We start from the raw sequence: 19,401 nt of genomic DNA on the forward strand, positions 1-19,401 counted from the left end.
GAGAGGGATTTTAATTCCTACTTCCTATTTCTATTTTTACTTTCATAATTCTGCAGTGCTACTGCTCAGCTTCCTCATTAGTCCCTGTGGATGTGTGTTTGTCATTAATCAAGCCTTTTTCCTTCAGGAGGTGGGCACCTTTCTGACAGTTACCTAAGGAGGCCTCACTTCCAACAATGCAGTTGGAATCTCAATTGGTTTTTAATACAGAAAATACATCTCCTTATTCCCTTAATTCTCATTGTCTGGGTAATTGTTTATTTGCCTAATTGGTTGTGCATCAGATACGCTTCATTTCTGTCCTTGGCATTCTGTCACTTCAGTACTTTAAAAGTACTGATGGAAAGAAAAAGAGGTGAGCAATAAAATCTGAAAGGTGAGAAATTATGGCCATGAGGGACAGCTGGTGTGTCAGCAGTGACAGCTCTCCTTCACAGTTTAGGTTTTTTGCCTCTGCTGCATGCACAGTGAGCTAGTGGTAGCAGTGGAATTACAGAATTTTAAATGGCAACCACTGACATCACTGTGCATGCTGGTGCCTGGGATTTTAAATAGTGCAGCCTTGGCTGGAAAGGGAAGGATTCTTTAATGCATATGCATGAAGACAGTCTTTACCTATAGATCTGAGCAAAGTTATCTATCAAATGTTACAACTTGTCAGGCTAGTAGCCTGGGATGAAATCCCAACCACGTTGATGTAAAAATGGTAATTCTGCCGTAAGCTTCATTTGTACTAGGATTTCACCTGGGACCTGAAGGAGCATATTAGAACAGTGCAATAACAGAATGTACCTCTGCAGCACCCTTTGGCTGGATTTAATTAATTCCTTTAGTTTGTAAGCCACTTCTTTGCTAATTAGCCATGTCAATCCACATTTATCTTACTTTGCACTACAATATATTACCTTTCTCCAGCTTTCTCTATTGCTTGTATTTTTTTTCATCACAAGAAGTTTTTCTCCTGTAATAAGAGACTGTCTTGCATTTTATTTTTGAGTTTGCCCAGGTCTTAATTTTTCTAGTCCTTTCAGTGACTAATGATTTTGTTTGTTTTGTTTTTAATGTATTAATCATACTTGATGCATCATTCAGTACCTTTACGGCATTTTTGCTACTCTGTCTATGAAGAACATGATGCTTTTTTATAATAATGTGCTCTTATGATTCCTATCTGTGGTTTTAGATTCTCCCATGGCTTTAAAAAGACTGAGCAAATGCAAAGGCAAAAGGAGATTAATGAAGTTAACCTCTGTCTACTTAAAAAGAACTTTTATTAGTTGTGAAATTCCATTTCCTGTCTCATGGTATGATGCTTTTATTTTAGAGTATGATGAAGATTTTGAAGCAGATGAAGAAGTTCATGAAGAGGGACAGACTGGTGATCAAATGAATGGAATGTCAAAGTCATCCTCAGATGATAAAAAACATAATTTAGGCTATGAAAAGGAGAGTAAAACCTCATCACCGAAGGCACTGCAGGCCTCTGACGGTGAGAAAGATGAAAGTGATGGATATTCTGACAGTGACTCCGAGGATGATAAACAAGGTTAGTTTTTTTCATGAGGCTTACGGAAGTTGACTCGATGCGTGTTTTACATTTTTTGCGTGTCCAGTACGTATGTTGTGTCTGCATAGGGAAAAACTATGCAATTTCTACTGAATTGGTAAAAGATAGCTACTTCATCTGTTACTAATTCTACCATCCATCACTGAAATACAGCTAAACCCACTGGCAGTGTAAGTGTGTGCCAGCTCACAGCAGACTTTGCTGAACTATTTAGTTGCAGAAATGGAGATGGAGCCAGTCAGCAAATTAGCTCTAAATACTTGGGCAGATCAGCACTTCATGGCAGTGGTCACTGACATCTGAGAAGCTATGACCGCTTACACCTGCTGAGGATATGCACTTTTATCTGAGAAGTCACCAGGAAACCTCACATACCACCTTGTATTTTAGAAGTGCTATCTTTAATGGCCCTGAATAATCAGAACCTCAGCTTTGTCCTCTGGTACATCACTGACACTGTCCTGGCTCAGGGAGGAAACGCCATCAGTTCAGCTGTCCCTTCTACCTGCAGCGCTTAGGCAGTTTGTGAGGGTCCTCGTTCATGTCTGGCTGTGAATGAGTAAGGGTCGGAGACAGTAAGTTAGTCTGTGATTCTTGATCCAAATATAGGTATAAAACTGTGCAGTGAAGTGTCCAAGGCCATTATTATTATTAATTCAGAAAGATTAAACTGTTCTGGAGTAAATTTCTGTAGAATAAGTGGTGTTTTCTGTCATTCATGTTTTTGGATCAGCACTTTTAACATCTAGTGTATTAACTGTTGGCCTTCATGCAGTCCAAGCTGTGTATCTTCATAAATAATCCCACAGAAAACTTGCAGGCAATTTCTCATTTATTAGATGACCAACAGAATTCCTTTCACCACATGGTGAATAAGGCAGAAGTGAACTGCCTCTTCCCTGTGGCAGTGTTTTATTTCTCTCTAACATTTCTCCTCTATGGCTTTGTTAGATCCTGAACTGACTTACGTGCCTCTTGCTTGTCATAGTGTACCAAGATTTCTCCATTTACTGCTGTTTTAAAATTAATTACTTTATATTCCTTACATTTGGCAGTCCTATGTGCAAACTGTTTCTCAAGTTAAATGGAAACATTACTTTCACATTTGTATTTCTAGGTGAATTAAGCAAAGGTAATACAGCTGCTTGTGAAAAGGTTGCAGCTGCAAGAAAGATCCAGTCTTTTTATAGAAAGTATAAAATCCACCAGAAACTCAAACCAGGTTTGAAACATCCTTGCTTATAAAATCATTGCAGTGATCAAAAAGAATCTTAATTTTTGTTTTCTCATGATAATCAGAAATAGCTTGTGATTCATGAATAATCAGTAGAATTAAGCATTCTTTTCTGCTTGTTAGTGTATGGCATTACGAACTTTTTTGTGACTTTAATCAGCTGCTTCTCAAGCTCTAGCAGTATGTGATGATCAACTGAAAGTGTGTGGATGCATAGATGTGTGTAGGTGGAAAGGAACAGGTAACTGTAAGGGCCTTTCATGGCTACCCATACATGAAGACCTTTTCTAAGGGCAACCGTTATTCACCTTTGTTTATACCGGGATGTAATAATGCTGCATGCACCAAAACTCACTAATTCAATATAAATTTTTCTGATGAGGGGAAAAGGCTGTTGGGAAGCCACCAAATCTTGAAATACAGACATGTAACATCAGCAACAAATAGTGTATAATAGCTAGTCATCTAGGCAGGTGTTCCTCACCTATCAGCTGGCAGGCATGGCTAAAGTTTTTCAATTTGTATTTGTCATGTCTTGCTTTGTTCTCCTTTAGTGCAGTAACTCAGGACATGCGTTCAAATCATTTACATTCTCTGTGGTTTTAAATAAGACAGGTTTAATCTTCTTTCTTAGCAGCCTGATTTGCTGCTTCTATCTTTTATTTACATCAGCACACTAATACGGCGTTCATCAGTTATTACTTGCATCTCATTTGGCAATCAGCAGTGGGCCATAAGTGTCCGGCGCTGAGCAGCATTGCCTCCGTGGAAATGAGGGAAGCTGTTTTCAAAGGTGTTCCTTGAGAAGCTCATGACTTGGAATCAGTTTTCCCTTTGGCCCACAAGAGCTTTAACTTCTTAAACTTTTCACCATGACTTTTGGAGAAAGGAGGCAGAGAACCTGGCTTTACTTCATTATCCCTGTTGTGTTTGCTGAGGATGTGAGGAAGAGACAGGTAATATTCTAATTTGGCATTTGGTATTTTAGTGTAAGGAGTGGTTACCTAAATATTGGAAGGGGACCTAAAGGGGCTTTTAGAAGTCTAAATATATATGTACAATAAATAATGGAAGAGGCATGGATTTGGAGCTAGGAATACCGGTGGAAAACCCTTTTCTGTGATCACTGGTTATATTGTGAATGCATCTGTTCTGTGCTCTGAGCTCTTTTGACTGCTCCCTGTAGGTGTAAATGACTGTCAACAAGAGGGGCAGTGCTTCCAACATTTATCTTCTTGGGGCAGGAAGCCCGAAGCAGTTCTGCAGTCCTTACTTGCCATTAGTAAATGGTAGACTGCAACATTAGATAAGGATGTTTTAACGTTGCTGCTAGCTTTGGGTGGCATTTCAGATCACTGGAGTTTTGAATTTCTAGGGACTTTGTGTTTAAGTTTGAAGGTCGGGATGATCTTTTTGTTCTGGCTGTAGTGATTAATTTTTAAAGAGATTTCTGCGCTCGGGGTGGTAGAAGTATTCAGAAACCAGTTGGTATCTACTCCTTTGTGCTTGCACAGAATGGGTTTACAAACAGTAAACAGTGGAACCCAAACTAGTGCAGGGCATTTCTTTCTGTATGAATAGGAAATCTGTTGTAGGAAGGGTTTGTCATCTTCCAAATGTCTATTTACTGTTTACCTGATGGCATTGAAGTCCTCATCTAGTTTTAACCAGGTTTGGTTTTAATCCTTTAAAGAAAATGATAACTTTTTTGCATTGTTTTTGTTAACCACTCTAGGCGTTGATACATTGAACACAAAATGCCTGTGATTTTTCATTCCTGTTTCCTATTTGTTAATTTTTGATATTTTCCCCTTTGTAATGAAATCTTTCTACTTTTTTTTTTCCACCACTGAACAGAAGAGATGGAGAGAAGGAATCAAAAAGATGTGGGGCTTTCCCAACTGAGATGTAAAATAAATTTATGAAAAATAAGAATTCATTGGTAATTTTGAGGACAAGGAGAGCTTTCTGTTTTAATGAAGGACCCTTAGACTCTGAAAATAGTATGCATGGAAATATTTCAAGCAACTTTAGTAGCAACTCCTAGTTCCATTTTTTAGGAGATTATTAAAGTGCCTAATAGGTCTCAACTGCGGAAGATTTTTCTGGATATGCATTATTAAAAAGATTTTTCTTTATTTTAACTTCATCGTTTTTAGTTATGCCTTTTTGCACATTCTTAAGCAGTTCTTTTCCCTTCTTTATGTTTACATTTACAAATTCTCCAAGACAGCTTATCCCCTGCCTATCATTTTCCTGAATCCTATGTAGTTTTTCTCCTATAACTGAATCCGTATACCTCTTTAATATCCATCTCTTTTCCACTTACCTGAATTGCTGCTTCCCTGATGTATCTAGTTGTGACAGAGAGATCTAGAAATTAATATATTGTCTCAGGATCTAAATGTCTATAAAGGAACTCCCTTCCTCAGCCCCTTGAATTTTCTAATGGTGGAGGAGTGGTACTCCGAGTGGGATTCTTTAAACTGTGGTTGTTAAGATTTCTTTGTACAACATGTTTTCTGAACATGCTGCTGGATTACAATTCTGGCATATGGATGGCACATGAGCGAAAGCCACAGTTAGAGAAGGAATTCTTCCTCTTCACCCTTCCGCATGAGTGCCTAACTTGTGTGAAATTCTGTGACTATATATTTTTCAATATTGAATGCAAGGCCCTGCTGAGGTGTAAAGTTCGATGCTCCATAGTGCACCTTGCAAAGTCCGGTATTGGTGACAGGGATAGCATAAATAGGGTGTTACTACATTAGCAATTTAGTCCACAAGTTGAGTTCATTTTAGGTGCAGAATTGTTTTGCATCTGCTCATGGAGCCATGCACAGCACACAAAAATGCGCTGCTGATGTCCTCAATGCACTTTTCTGTCTGACGGAATCGAGGTTGAGGCCCCCTTGCAGCGTGCAGGCAAGATCCTCCAGTGTCTAACGCTGTGCGTGCCGAGGGCTGGGAGCTAACGTGAGCTTCGTTGCCTGCTGAGGCAGCACGTGGGTGTGTGATCCTGGAGTTGTAACAGATGGCAGCAAATCAAACCTTGGTCCTTCTCTCTTTGGTAGAGTAGATGCACTTGTAGTGTACATTCGAAGTAGCCCTACTGCCATCTATACATACTGTTTCTAGCTCTCATCTTCATTAAATAATGTTGGGCACATGAAAACTGTTTGGGGAGTTACTTCGCTATTGCGTCTCTTAGCCCTAAGGTATGCCCCACTTCCCCTTACTTTAAAACTGTTGCCTTCTGGACTGGCAAGGCTTACAGCTGAGCGTGAGTTGTCAACCCCACAGTTATACAAACACCCCGTGACTTGATCTCTGCAGTTAGAGATGTCAAGGTTAAAATTGTGAATCTGTTATTCACATGTCTCCTGGAGTCAGTCAACATGGACATTTAATAGTTTGATCTGGTCAAATGGGCCTTTGTGGGAAGTGTTACTGGGGCATCATGCTAGCGATAGTAACTCATTTTCTCTTGGCTTTCAGAGGATGGCAGAGCTGTGTTGGATTTTAGATCTGTTACTTACAGTTCAGCTCTTGAATTTGTCTTTTGGCACATAAGTAAGGGATGTTATTTACAAAGTTACTGAACACCTGTGGATGCTGTTAATGTCCATGGCTGCTCAGCCCCGTGAAATCACTCAGCTCCTCTGTGGTATGTACATGTGCAGCTAGCTGGCCAGCAGAACGTGTTCAGCTAGAACATTTAGGGAAGTCCCGCTTCCAGCCTTGTTATTTTTTTCTTCTTTTTGTTGTTAGGTGAATTTTTGAAGTGTAGATGAATTTTTGTAGTGTATGAAATTTCTTTTGTACAGACTGTCCCTACCTTGCAGGGGAGTGCTGGTCACTGGTAGTGCAAACTTCCTTTCTGTCAGGCACCTAGAGGCAAACATAAACCTGTGACCACCTGCAGATTATCCACACCACATGTTTCTGTGTAATTTAATTTTAATTGTTGCTAGCTTCAACTTTCATCTCATTGTGACCTGAAATTCTATGTGCTCTGTACATTTACTGTGCCTTGAATTCATTTGCTGAGCTTTGGACCTATAATTTTTTTGAAGAACTCACTTACTTTAAGTTAAGCATGTGTGTTAGTGTTGGTAGACCAAGATTCTGGATAAGCTTTTGGGCATAGACACTATGTTTTTGTGTTTCAGTAACCAGTACACTAATCCACTTCTAGCCTATGAGTGCTGCTATAGTAGAAATAACATGCTAATAGTAATGGGATCTGGATTTTTATGAGTACATGCTGTGGACGGATTTTGTCTCATCTTAGTTCAGTATATCATTACACTTGTTCAAGTGTGTTTGAATTCATAAGGCCCCTTGGGTCAGTTCAGCCAGCACATGGAGTTTTAGAATAATATCCAGATAACTGAGGTGCCAAAGATGTTACTTTTGCATCCAATATTATGAATCAGACATAAATAAAGAGCATGTAAGAGAGACCTTGGCATTCAAATCCTTGTGGACCACAAGCCTGTGAATAAATTGGAAAGAATCACTGACAATTCCCATAGTACAATATGTAATCTGCATATTGGAGTTCTCTGAACTTTCTTGTTTATATTCTTGTAAGTGTCTTTAGGAGCGATGCTGTTTTCTGGGATTCTAAACATACCTACTGTTAGAACACAGGTGCAAATCCAGTGAAGACTGGAAGTGACTGAGAGTCATTACCAGGTGGTGCCTCTCCGGTAATTTGTGCCTGAAATCCATTGCAGTAGAGATCCTAGAAGATGGACGTCCACCTCACATTTGGTACCACTCATTATCCTTGCTGCCAGTCCCTGCGAAGATGACAGAATGAGCGTATGCCTCAATAACTTCCCCAGAGATGTAGGCAGCTTCCTTGCACCACCACTAAAGCGTGGAGTTGCACGCTGTTCCTTTTCCTTTGCTACTTTTAAGGAAAATTGAGGAGTTTTCTTGAATCGGTAGTCTGGCATCTATACAAGGCAGTCCATTAATTTAGAATTGCAGTTTCCATTCAAACACACCTTCTTTGTTCTTGTTTTAAAATTAATGGGAGTAGTTGACATATTTTAGGGAAGTTTTAGCTTCCATATTTGAGGTTTTTTTAAAAGCAGTCCTGCAAAGTTTTTGTAATACATTGCAGATGAAAAGGATAATTTAAAATATTACAAAAAATTGCAATGAGCCTTCCTCAGATCCACAGAGGAAGAAGAATTGTAGAAGCTGCTGGAAGATTGTGGCTGCAGGAAGAAATAAGGTGGCACAGATTGGCTCCTGTGGCTCTGAGAATAGCTGTTCAGGGACAGACCGTGGGTCCAAATTCTACTTCTGGCCTTTGGCCAGCAGCGGATGCCTAGGAAGAATATAAGAAAAGGGCAAGAATACTGTGGTGCTTCCCCACTGTGTCTTCCCACCCCTGTAATTAGCTTGTGCCAAGAGTGGTCGCTTTTACTTATTAGGCCTAACTGGATTTTTCTTCCTTGAGATTGACTAATCTTTTCTTGAACCCATGTGAACTTTGGACACCAGCAATGCTGTGTAGCATTAAGCTCTGCCATTCAGCTAAATATTAGGTGAAGAATTATTGCTTTTTTTTTTCCCCTCAAATTTTTCGTTTATGAATTTCATATAATGGTCCCTGTATGTTTCTTTAGAGGAGACAGTGAACTTCATCTCCAGTTCAACTTGAATGGTTTACACATGATTTTGGAGATCTTTATCATATTCACTGAGCTAACAGGAGTGCACTAAAGGGCTGTTGCCATGGCTGAAATCTTTTATCAAATGGAGCTCAAGAAAACTATTTAAAAACCTGTCAGAGTCATATTTAGAGGTGCTTTTGGAGGTGTGTTTCTGTGCGGTTGATGGAGCTAATCTGGTTCATTTCCATTGTCAGAAAAAAAAGCATGTTAAATGGCTTTGATTTTAACACTTTGATACACCTGGGCAATGTTCCTCTATTACACTTATTGGGATTTTGTCATGATATCCTTAGGTGGTGTAATTCAGAGAATGATACCAGATGAGCATCTGTCCCTTTGTGCATAGCAAAGGGAACTAGTGGACGATGAATGCAGATGTTTTAGGGAGAAATACTAAACCAAAATTATGTTTGCTATTTCTAGATAGGAAGCCTGCACACTCTCTCTCATCCGTCAGTACTCAGTATAGCAGTGAAGATGACTCTCATGGTGAAATGATGAAAGATGATGTCAAGGGCAAAGAGGAGTATAATATCCAAAGGGCATCTGATAACACAGCACATGCACAATATGGAAACGAGAATGGGGAGAATAAACTGCTCAGAATGAAGGAAAATCCGGAAGCTTTTGCACTGGAAAAGGAAGGAATAGATGAAGCAGAAAAGGCAAAACGAGAAGATCTAACAGCAAGGGAAGATACTGGAGTTTTTCATGAAAATACAATGGCAATACAGTATCAAAGTCCTGCAGTTAATGGGGACCTCAAACAGGCTGGGTCAGTAGAAAGTAACATAGGGGAAGACGGGGAGAAGAATGCAAGTACCAGGAGGGATGATGGGGAGGAAAGTCTTCTAGTGCCTTTGAAAAGCAGTATGACAGAAGCGGAGGATAGCAATGAAGAGTCTCCTCAGGATGATGAAGAAGGTGGTGAGTACAATCCCTCTGCACAACTGTGAGTGAGTAGTGCATGTGAGTGTTGCTGTATTTGCCTTTATACTATGTCATGGTGCAGCATGGAGAATGCAGTTGGTGGACTGTTTTCAAGCTACTAGTATAGTCTGTACTCCTGTGAGATAAATAACCACCCAGAATGTAACCTTGGTTTATTGTTTCTTTTCTAGTGTTTCCAGTGTAAGGCTTTGGCTATTCTTTTTTACTCCAGTAGTTGGGTTTCACATATCATGCAATTATTATAAAATCCAAACATGATTTATTACCTATAGGAGAATCCGTATGCCGCACTGGGGGACTCTGTTTTATAGTGTTGACATACTATGTTCAAAAAGAACACCAAAAATTACCATGTGAATCATGGTGCAGCAGATGAAGATCAAAACTATGTCAGTTGATCGATGGTTGTGTTGCTTCACTCTGTCATGGATTTGTTGGCAAGGAGCAAATCAGGTAGTTGTGTGACACCTCATTTTTACTGTTGATAAAATGGGCATCTTGCAGTTTCAATCTTACCTTTATGGATAATGGGCAATTAATAAAAGGTTGGCCACGTGAGCAAGGCTTTGCATTATTGTATCTGGGGAGTGGGGACAAATGTAAGCCCTTGCTTTGCAATGTCATCCAGGTCATGAGGGAAATATCTTGGATGCTGTTAAATCAGTCGGTATAAAAGAATAGTTGTCTGCACTGGCGTTGACATAAAGGAGAGCCACAAGCTATGGTAGATGGAATTTCCAATTGTCTTTCTGTATGCTGGATTTGCAGTGGAATGTAGAATGCTTTTCCTTTATTTTAACAGAAGTTTTTGGTTCTGCTTCTGTTGCTTTCTGTTCACTGCAGTGCATCTGTCTAAGATAGCTGTGCATGGAATAAACAATTTGAATGCTGGTGCTTAATGCTTTGCAAATCTGTTGCTGCTGGGTTACTTTGACTGTCTTGTGCATTGCTTTTGCTTTGTTATGCATTCAGAATTGAGATGGTAAAGACAGCAACATACTATTAATTGAATAATGCTCAAGTCTTCAAAGATGTTTGCTTCTGGAACCCCTCTCTTCACTTGTGTGAAAGAAACTTCAATTTAAGCACCTTCACCACTAGGCTTAGATGAGTTGAGTAAGGACTACTGAAGAAGAAAGAACTTTAAAAACCTAGAGGACAGAATATTACGCTGTAATACAAAACCAAGAAAAGATCAATCGAATGTGTCAAGCTAGTAATCTGATACTGAGTTAGCCTAAAACAATAGCATTGTTCCTTATTAGCATAAATTCCTGTGTGCTTACATTCAGCACATATGGTTTCATGGCTCTAGGCTTGAACAGAGATCCTCTATCAAATATAGGTAGATTGTCCGAATGTTACGGAGCTAACAGCCTTTACTTCTTAGTCAAGTCCTGCATCATCTCTGCTGCCAGGAGATTACCTGAGATTCAGGGACAGTGCAGATCAATGAGGGACACGAAACAACTCACTAAATTGCATACAGATTTCCCCCTGTCTGCATGGGCGTTGTTTAGGTAAATTTTGCAGCAAATAAATTGCCAAGAATCTGTGTGTAGGCAACTTTTTTGAGATATAATGAGCATGCTAAAGAAATATTGTAGGGTAACAAAGGTCACATGGGAATCTTAGCTTCTTCTAGGCATTTAGCACAGTTGCTGCCATGGTAAAGATTCTAATTAAAAAATTCGAGGACATCTATAGCCTTAAATGCCAGATGATTACAACTCCCACTACTCCAGTCCTCCAAAAGGCTGAGGACTAAAAGCCTCCAGAGACACCCAGAGGGCTGGAAGAGCTCAGTCCCTTACTGTGACTGCAGAATTGGTTCTCGGTCCATTCTTGGGCCTCCCTGATTTCTTCACATGAACTTCTCTGTAGGACTGGTCATTCTCATGAGCCGCCCAGCCTGTGTTTAGATGAGACTGACATGGCACCATTTTGGTTTTGCCCCAATGAGACCCATCATGCTCTGCTCGTGACAGGGTTTCTCCTAACCAGTGCTGTCATTAACAGTGCAGAGCTAATTTATCAGAGAGAATTGTATATGCTGAAGAAAGCAAAAGGTGCAAAATGCTCTTGTGGGGTTGTTCAGTCACAGGCTGAGTCTGGGCAAATCACAACCGGTGGCGTGACAGGATCTGTCAGAAGTGTGGAAATACCTGGGATGGGCTCCTGCTGCGTGTTTTCTGATCTTGCTGTATTCTTTGCAGCAAGGAGATATTGCTGATCCCAAGAGAGAGAATTATTGTGAGCAGTATTTGTCATCCTTCCCTGGGCTCTGTGTTTTGATAGACTGTCAATTCCCTTTTGTCAAATGTTACGCAGGCAGTAAACTGCAAAGAATGGGAACTGCCAGCTAGTCAGACTTCAGGCCTATAATCAGGTCAAAGTAAAATACGCACCATACCTAGCAAAGCACTTTGTATTTCAGCAAGTCAAAGAAAGTGCTGCCCGTACCTCTGCGTGAGGCAGCCAAGGGATGTCCTGGAGCAGAAAGCTTCTTGTCTTCTCTGCAGAGCTGAAATGTCAGAATGATTCAAGCAGGTTGTGTGCTATTGCGCGGAGACCTTTGCCAGGATCTTGGGTCCCACAAGGAACCTTACAAATGCTCTCCTGGGACCTTCCCTGCTCAACTTTCATGGTTCCTTGCAGAGCAGATCTTAGTGCTTCACCCAGGTGAAGTGTGACAGCAAGGAGTGAAGCCATCGCTGCCCTTTAGGACCTATGGTATAGGCAAAAAGGCATTCATGCTGAGTAAGTGCCTTTTGTAGTACTGTAGACTGAAATGGTCTTTTAAAAATTTTCTCACATTTCTATTCAGAGCTGTGTGAGTGCAGGGTACTGATGGGATAGGAAGGATGGGTGTAAGCATAAAGTAGGAGAACCACAGGAGGAAGAATAAGAAAAAATAAAAACAAAAGTGAAATAAAGAAGAAAAATACCATATGCAAGGGTGAGTAGAAAGACAGAATCGACAGTGTAGAAAATAAACACCTCCTAGGAAAAAGGTGAGAGAGCACAGGGCGTGCATTTGCAAGAGAGAGGCAGGGATTTGGGAAGAGTGCAAGGTTGTGGCAGAGAAGACAGTGTTAAGTCTTCTCACTGCAAGGCAGCGGGAACAACGCCTCTCCCACTCCTGGACCTTTCAGTGCCCTGACTGACTCTGAAGCAGCAAGCAGATTAAATCCCATACACCCAGCTACATGTATAAAAAAAAAAATCAGTCTCATAAGAATTGTTAGCTATTTTTTGTAATAAATTGCTGGAGGGAACATTCTGCCACTTGCAAGTACACGTGATTTCAATACATGCTGCCCAGGAGTGACAGCGATCCATAGACCTGTACAAACGCTTTGAGGCAAGACAGTATTTCTATGGGTTAAGTGGGCAATTTGGATGAGACCAGTGGCCAGGTCAGTCAGCCTTATTGTGCTTATGTTTATGCAACTGATTTTCTTCTAGCACAGCTCTTAGTAACTTCAGAAGTGCCCAGCAGATCAGCCCAGAGGCACACCTCTCGCAGTAGCCTGCATCTCCCAATGGCAAGAGAAGATGCTGTTCACGAACACAAAAGGCTCAGTTTTCTGAATTTCACTCATTTTGTAGCTCTCCTGCACTCCAATCTGTTGTATAATAGCTGTTAGAAAAAAATGCCTGCCTAGTCCTTTTGTACTCGTTTATGGATCTGATGTCCATGACTTTGTCTAGTGTGTTTTTGAATCTGCTGATGCTGCCAGCCCCTCAGGCTCCTGTCACAGCAGGTTGACTGCTTCTGTCCTGTCCATTCTTTATGAAGCCCCAAATTTTAGGCACCTTTATTATATGCCGTACTGCAGGGTGGCCCAAAGTCAGCCAGTTCCTTAGTGTGGAAACATTAGCTTTTTACTCATGGCTCCTTATTTTCATTTTCAGAGAAATTGAAGTAAGGTGTTGCTTGAAAGTCAAGATATCAGACCATGTAACACCTCTTTATCTAGGCTGTGAGTCATGATTTAGCTAGAAACATGTTGAGTGGTTTGTTGTGGCAATTGGTTTCAGTCTCTGTATTTTTGTAATAGAAGGCCAAGTCAGGATTCAGATCTTTTTTTCTCGCTGGCCGAAACCCTGTTCCTCTACTCTCAAACAAAATACTTCGTCTAAATAAAATGCCATAGGCTGATTCTGGGAAGATCATTGGTGAAGATATTTAAAGGTGTCTGTGTTCTCACTGAGCCTTGATGTAGAAATTGTCTGTAGATGTCTAGAAACTGAAACTTGGAACAAGTGTCTCTGTAGCACTTCCACTGCACAGATGAAGCTGACCAGTGTACTGCTTCATGTCACATACAGCAGTAAAATCTAGAAATGTGATTGTCTCCTTTATGATCTGAAAGTTACGCTTGACATAAGTATTGAATACAAGCAATTGACAGAGTTACTCCCCTTCAGTCAAAGGCTTGATTGTTCCAAGCTGCAGAGGAACAGTCTGAAACATATGACCGCTGGCACCATCCCAGCAGCAACAGGAATTATTAATCAAGTCTCACACTAACAGTCACAACACAAGCAAAAGCAGACAGCTGTTTCAGAGGCATACCTGGAAGTCTGTGGTTCCTAATGGACACACTATACTGGCAAAAGAGGCCATTGGGCGGTAAAACCAAGTGCGAGATTCGACTTTATGCTGTCAATCCATACCACTGGCAAACTAGCAAGCTCTTTGTGTAAAAGACTAAGGCAATAACTGCAACAGAAAAGGAAAGATATAGAAAACTCATGGAACTTGAAGGGAGAAGCCTGGGTTGCTGGAGGGAAGAGCTTTCAGAGGAGATGCTGAAGGGATTGGGCTGTGTATATAGCTGGAATACTGCTCATAAAGAAGTTGTTTAGTATTACTAGCTTGAAAGCCATTCATGTAATCATCCGGCAAGTCATAGAGCAAAAATGGAACAAATAGCACAATCTTAACAATAATGTCAGATGTATGACTTGACTATGAAGCATCACAATCATTGCATTTACAGAGCAGAAAATACTTCCCCACTTATTTATACATAAGCATAGGTCTTCAGTCACTTATGTTAGTTTGGGGAATTGAGGAATCATCAGAACTGTAGCTGGGAGCTTAACATAGAATTATTTTTTTTTAAGTATTTATAGAACAATAACAATTTTCTGTCTATACAACAATGTTGTTGCTTGTATGTTGACAGCCCCACACCGCCTGACTGCCTGACAAAAGCAGTCTTACTGTTTTGTGAAGATGATGTGGAAGATTGCCACTCTATGGTTCAGTAGATGCTGCTGCATGAATTTTCCCTTAGGTTTTTAATGGTTGTCTCCATTTGGTTTTAATCTACTTCAAAAAAATTATTGCTGGTGAAGATTTACATGGCTCCAATCGGGTCTGCCCTAACATTTCAAATTTTAAACCAAGCTGAGATGGCTGGATGACTTCTACTCCCCTTTTGCTTTGTAATGGTTTCTCTTTCTTGCTTCCTCTTTTGTAACTTTGTGATAGTTTCTGAAGATTGCAAACCAGTCCAGGAGGAAATAGCAAAGGCAATTGGAAATGATCATCATGTGAATTCTGAACCTGAACCTAGTGATTCCTGTGCAGATGAGGAAGAAGAGAACATTACAAGTACAGAGCATGATGCCAATGAAGGTGAGATTGGCTGTCGATCAGGGACATGGATTAAATCTTTTTCATCTGAAGTCTTTTTATAGAAGTGTTTGCCCTTTCCCTTTCCTTTCTAGGCTATCAAACTCCCCATGTGCTCTTTTCTTTCCTAACTTCTATAAAATTGGGTGATGAGTAGCTGGCTTCTGTAGTCATGTATAATTAATGCTTTTTTTGGCAGTTGTAATGGTCCTAGGTAAAGAATCCAGGCCATCCAGGCTGCCCGCCAAGAAAATAGCTGTGGAAAGCAGGAATCTAGTGAATTTCCCTTTGCTTCCAGGTAGTGCGGGGCATTGGGAAATGCATTGTCCAGACAGGCAGGATGGGTCTGGCAGACTAGGAGCGGAGCTGAACTGCAGACTTGATCTCCATGCTGTACCCAGTTTGTCTCCCAAACTCATCTCCCTGTTAGCAGTTGGCATAATTGGCAATGAGGAAATTTCAGTTTGATCTTTGTACCCTCCAATAATGTTTCTGGTCCTTGCAACCCTAGCAGTTTATTGCTGGAGACTTGATGTGCCTGACAGAAGAGGCTTGCATATTATCCAGGGGGTATTAAAGCCAGCTATCCTGCTGCAGCAATGACCCACAGTGAAAGTAACGTTAAGATTCTACTCCACAGTAGCAATGAGTCTGAAAAGAGAAGAAAAAACTGACTTCAGTCTGCACTGTTGCTCTTACATTTCCTTCTTCCATCCTCTAAGAGTCTAACAGCTGGCAGGAACAGGTTATATATATTGTTTTTAAATTGCTAGTTGTGCACTGTCTTATGCTTTGGCACATTAATCCAGGGTCTTCTAAGTTTTTTTCTGGTCACCTGGGAGCCTTTTGATCTTCTTCTATGTAGTCTAAGAACATAGTCTTTTAAGGTTTGTTGTCTTTCATTCAGAAGGTGTATACAGGAGGCTGGAGGTTCCTTCTTGTCTCTGGTGTTCCAGTAATTGTCTTTTTCTCAGTAAGTCTTTCTCAGATGAGATTGCTTCTGCCTTGGTCTTATCAGCTGACCACAAACAACTGTCTGTAACATTTAATTTCGAAGTCCAGTAGTCTTCATGTGTTGGTCTTCACAAGGATCTATGTTTCTGATGCATAGACCAGGGTAGAGAACATATAGTGCCTGGGCCACCCGACTTCTGTGTCAATTGTCCCTCCAAATCAGGGTTGAAACATGTTTGCTTCCCAGGCAGGTGGTCTTTCGAAAGCCTGGAATCTCCTGCTCAGGGACAGATCCTGGAGCACCAAATTCAATGAAGGCATTGCTGTTCAATTCCCAGGGGGCCGGAATCAACCCTGTATTATTCCCCTGGTGTAATTACAGAATCCATGGGAAGCAATTACCCATTTTACATGAACAGCTGAGTATTTTTCTTCCTGTGTGTGCATATTATACATGAGCAATTTACCACCTATTTCTGAATTTTTGAATGTTACTGTCAAGCTTATAGCTGTTTCATACACAGACCTGAGCTCCCTGCTAGGCAGGTGAGGGAAGGAGGGAGAGTAGGCAGGGCAGGCAGAACTCTCAGAGTTGAAAGCAGGTCGTGCATCAACATTTTTGCTTAAATTAGTTATGCCAGATGCCAGAACGGCAGCACTGGAAACATAGTCAGAGCACAGGTGTGTGATGAGAAGCAGCACAGCAAGTTTTCTTCTTGTCACTCTGCTGATGTCCCTTCATTGCTTGGGAGAGATAGCATCTTTAATAATAACCCTGTAAAACAGCCTTAACACTAACACGGTTCTTAATAAAACTAATGTTTTGATTATTTCTTAATAGCACCAGATGGAGCTTTCTTGGCAGAAGGAACAAGAACACTTGACATGCAGAAGGCAGCAGAACAAGTGGTACAAGAAGGGCAGATGGTAGGGGAGAGGCAAGCACTCGAGAAGGAAGATTTTGTTGCTGAGGGAGGAGATGCTCGTGCCGAAGAGGCAGGAGAAGAAATGGCATGGGCGGGAGATCTGCTGCCCAAGGAAGACGCAGTGGCCACGCCGCAGGCGGAGGATCAGCTTGCAGTGGAGGAATCTGCAGCCGATGAGAGCGCCATGGCAGAGGATCCCAAAGGAAAGGGGACAGGGAAGGGAACAGAGCCTGGCGCAGAGGTGGCACCCGGGGAGCGGGAAGTTCTGATGGAGGAGACAGAGAGCAAGGCAGCACTGGGGGAGCAGGCGCCTGGGGGAGCAGAGCTGGCAGGGGCACTGCTAGGCAGGGAGGCAGCATCCGAGGGGGAGGAGGTGGCCGGGGAGGTCTCTGAGGGAGGAGAGGCAGCGGAGGAGGCCTCCGGGGCAAAGGAGGCTGCGGGAGCACCAGGGCCTCCAGTGAAGGAGGTGGTGGGCGAGACGGTGTCTGAGGCAGAGGAGGCCGTGGAGGAGGGAGGTTTTGCAGGGGAGGGCGTTGTGGTGGGTGCTGTGTCTGAGGCCGAGGAGGCTGTGGAGGATGCCAGCTTGGCAGAAGAAGGGATTGCTGGGGTAGATGGCCCTGGAGAAGAGTCTGTAGAGGAAGCTGTTGCTGAGGGGGAGGAGGCTGCGGAGAAGCCTGGGGCTCTCCTGGAAACATTAGGGGATGCAAACATTTGCACAGGAGAAGCAGTGCCTGGAGGAGAAGACTTTGTAAAGCCAAATGAGTTTTCCCAGCTGAAAGCATCAGGGGGAGAGTGGATGGAGATGGGGGAAGCTGCCATAGGAGCAGGAACAGCTGAGACTGGCAAGGCATCAGAGGTAGAAGGCAGCTCTCTCCTGAGAGCGGAGGACTCTGTGGAGCCTGGCAAGGGTCCCATGTTGCAAGTAGCACCGGGATTAGAGGCACTGGTGGGTGCTGGAGGGGATCCCATAACTGAAGGGTCATCCCAGTTGGAGGAGGCCACAACAGTGGAGGAGGAGGAGGAGGAGGAGGGCTCAGCAGAAGCACTTTCAAGTGGAAACCCATCTCTAGGCAGCAAAGCAAAGACAGAGAGTGCAATGGAAGAAACACCTGATGGAGGGCTGATGGGAATATCTGCAGAGATAGCCAGAGCAGGGTCAGGAGGTAGAGAGGAGGTCGCAGGTGGAGCAGCCAGTCCAAGCGAGCTGGCAGCCGGGCCGCAGGGATCGCTGGAGCATGCTGAAGAGAGAGGGAAGGAGAGGTCTCCTGGTGGGGGGGTGATGGATGAAGCAGTGCTGCCTGCCCCGGGGCTGTGCGTGAGCGGGGTGGGGGGGTCAGGGGGGGCGGCTGGTGCTGCGGCAGGCGGCCAGGCAGGGCGAGGGGCTCTGCCTGAGGGAGGAGCGGCAGTGGAGCTGGCGCTGGTGGGGCAGGAGGTGGCTGGCGATGGTGGGCTGGGCGATGGGGTGGTGGCACGGGAGGGGGTGGCGGGAGCAATGTTGGGGGGACAGAGCGGGACAGGGGCGGCAGGGGCAGAGGGGGTGTCAGCCGAAGGAAGGGGGGCAGCCGAGGAGTCTGGGGGGGACGGGGAAGGGGTGGCTGATGCAGCCATGGTCTGTGGGCGAGGGGTGAACCAGGAGGCAGTGCTGGGGGGCGAGGGAAGGGGGCCAGCGCTGGTGGGGGCCAAGGGCCAGGGCGAGGCGGGGTGGGAGTGGGGCACAGCGGGTCTCGTGTCCCCATGGCACGCAGAACTGTGTGGAGCAATGTCCCTTGGGGAGCAGCCGACTGCAGAAACCTCCCTGAGCGCCCCTGCGCGTGGGGATGGGGGAGCGGAGTCGGGGGGAAGAGGGTCGGCAGGCAGCGAGGGGCTGTGCCTGGGCACCCAGCCGCAGCTGGCAGCTCCCGGGATGGGGGCAGTGGGGGGCAAGGGTGGGCTGCAGGGGGGCACAGAGCAGGCAGGAGTGAAAGCCGAGGGGGAGCAGGCAGGCCTCTGTGAAAACACAAGGGAGAGAGAGGCAGCGGGTGTCTCGGAGAGTGCATGGAGCGCTGCTGGGGTCAGGGAGCAGAGGAAGGACAGTCCCGTTGGAGGGAGCCCAGACACTCCGGGAGTCGCTGACACCGGCGAGAGGAGCCACGGTCCCCGTGAGGTGAGTCCTGCGTGGGTCGGCCGCTGCCCCCCGTGCCCCTTCGAGTCCCCAGACTGGTCCCTGCCAGCAGCAGAGGATGCACCACTTTGTCCCATTTCTTACACTTTCCTTAAGTATCTGCTGCTGGTACCTGGGGTAAGGGATGATAAATCCTTTTGGGTGGCAGCTTCTCCATTCTCTCCTGTTCCTGAAGTCTTGTTGCAAATATCTTTGCTCTGGTGCTGACGCTCGCAGCCCCTCAGTCATCTGGCCCCTCCGGCCACGCGGAGCAGCTCCTGCC

General features: G+C 43.7%; 1 protein-coding gene across 4 annotated transcripts in view; it reads left to right on the forward strand.

The window, feature by feature from the left end:
- Positions 1–19,401, forward strand: part of ERICH3 (glutamate rich 3) — a 48,099-nt gene that overhangs the window by 27,557 nt on the left and 1,141 nt on the right. For 3 of the 4 annotated variants that reach the window (XM_069788384.1, XM_069788383.1, XM_069788381.1), the window contains exons 12-15: positions 1,325–1,546; positions 8,921–9,424; positions 14,955–15,101; positions 16,894–19,121. In XM_069788384.1, coding sequence (XP_069644485.1) covers positions 1,325–1,546; positions 8,921–9,424; positions 14,955–15,101; positions 16,894–19,121 — 3,101 coding nt within the window. The remainder of the gene's footprint in view (positions 1–1,324; positions 1,547–8,920; positions 9,425–14,954; positions 15,102–16,893; positions 19,122–19,401) is intronic. The other variant, XM_069788382.1, reaches the window with a different exon arrangement.

This window comes from Haliaeetus albicilla, chromosome 8 (assembly GCF_947461875.1).
Source record: "Haliaeetus albicilla chromosome 8, bHalAlb1.1, whole genome shotgun sequence".
Classification (NCBI taxonomy): domain Eukaryota; kingdom Metazoa; phylum Chordata; class Aves; order Accipitriformes; family Accipitridae; genus Haliaeetus; species Haliaeetus albicilla.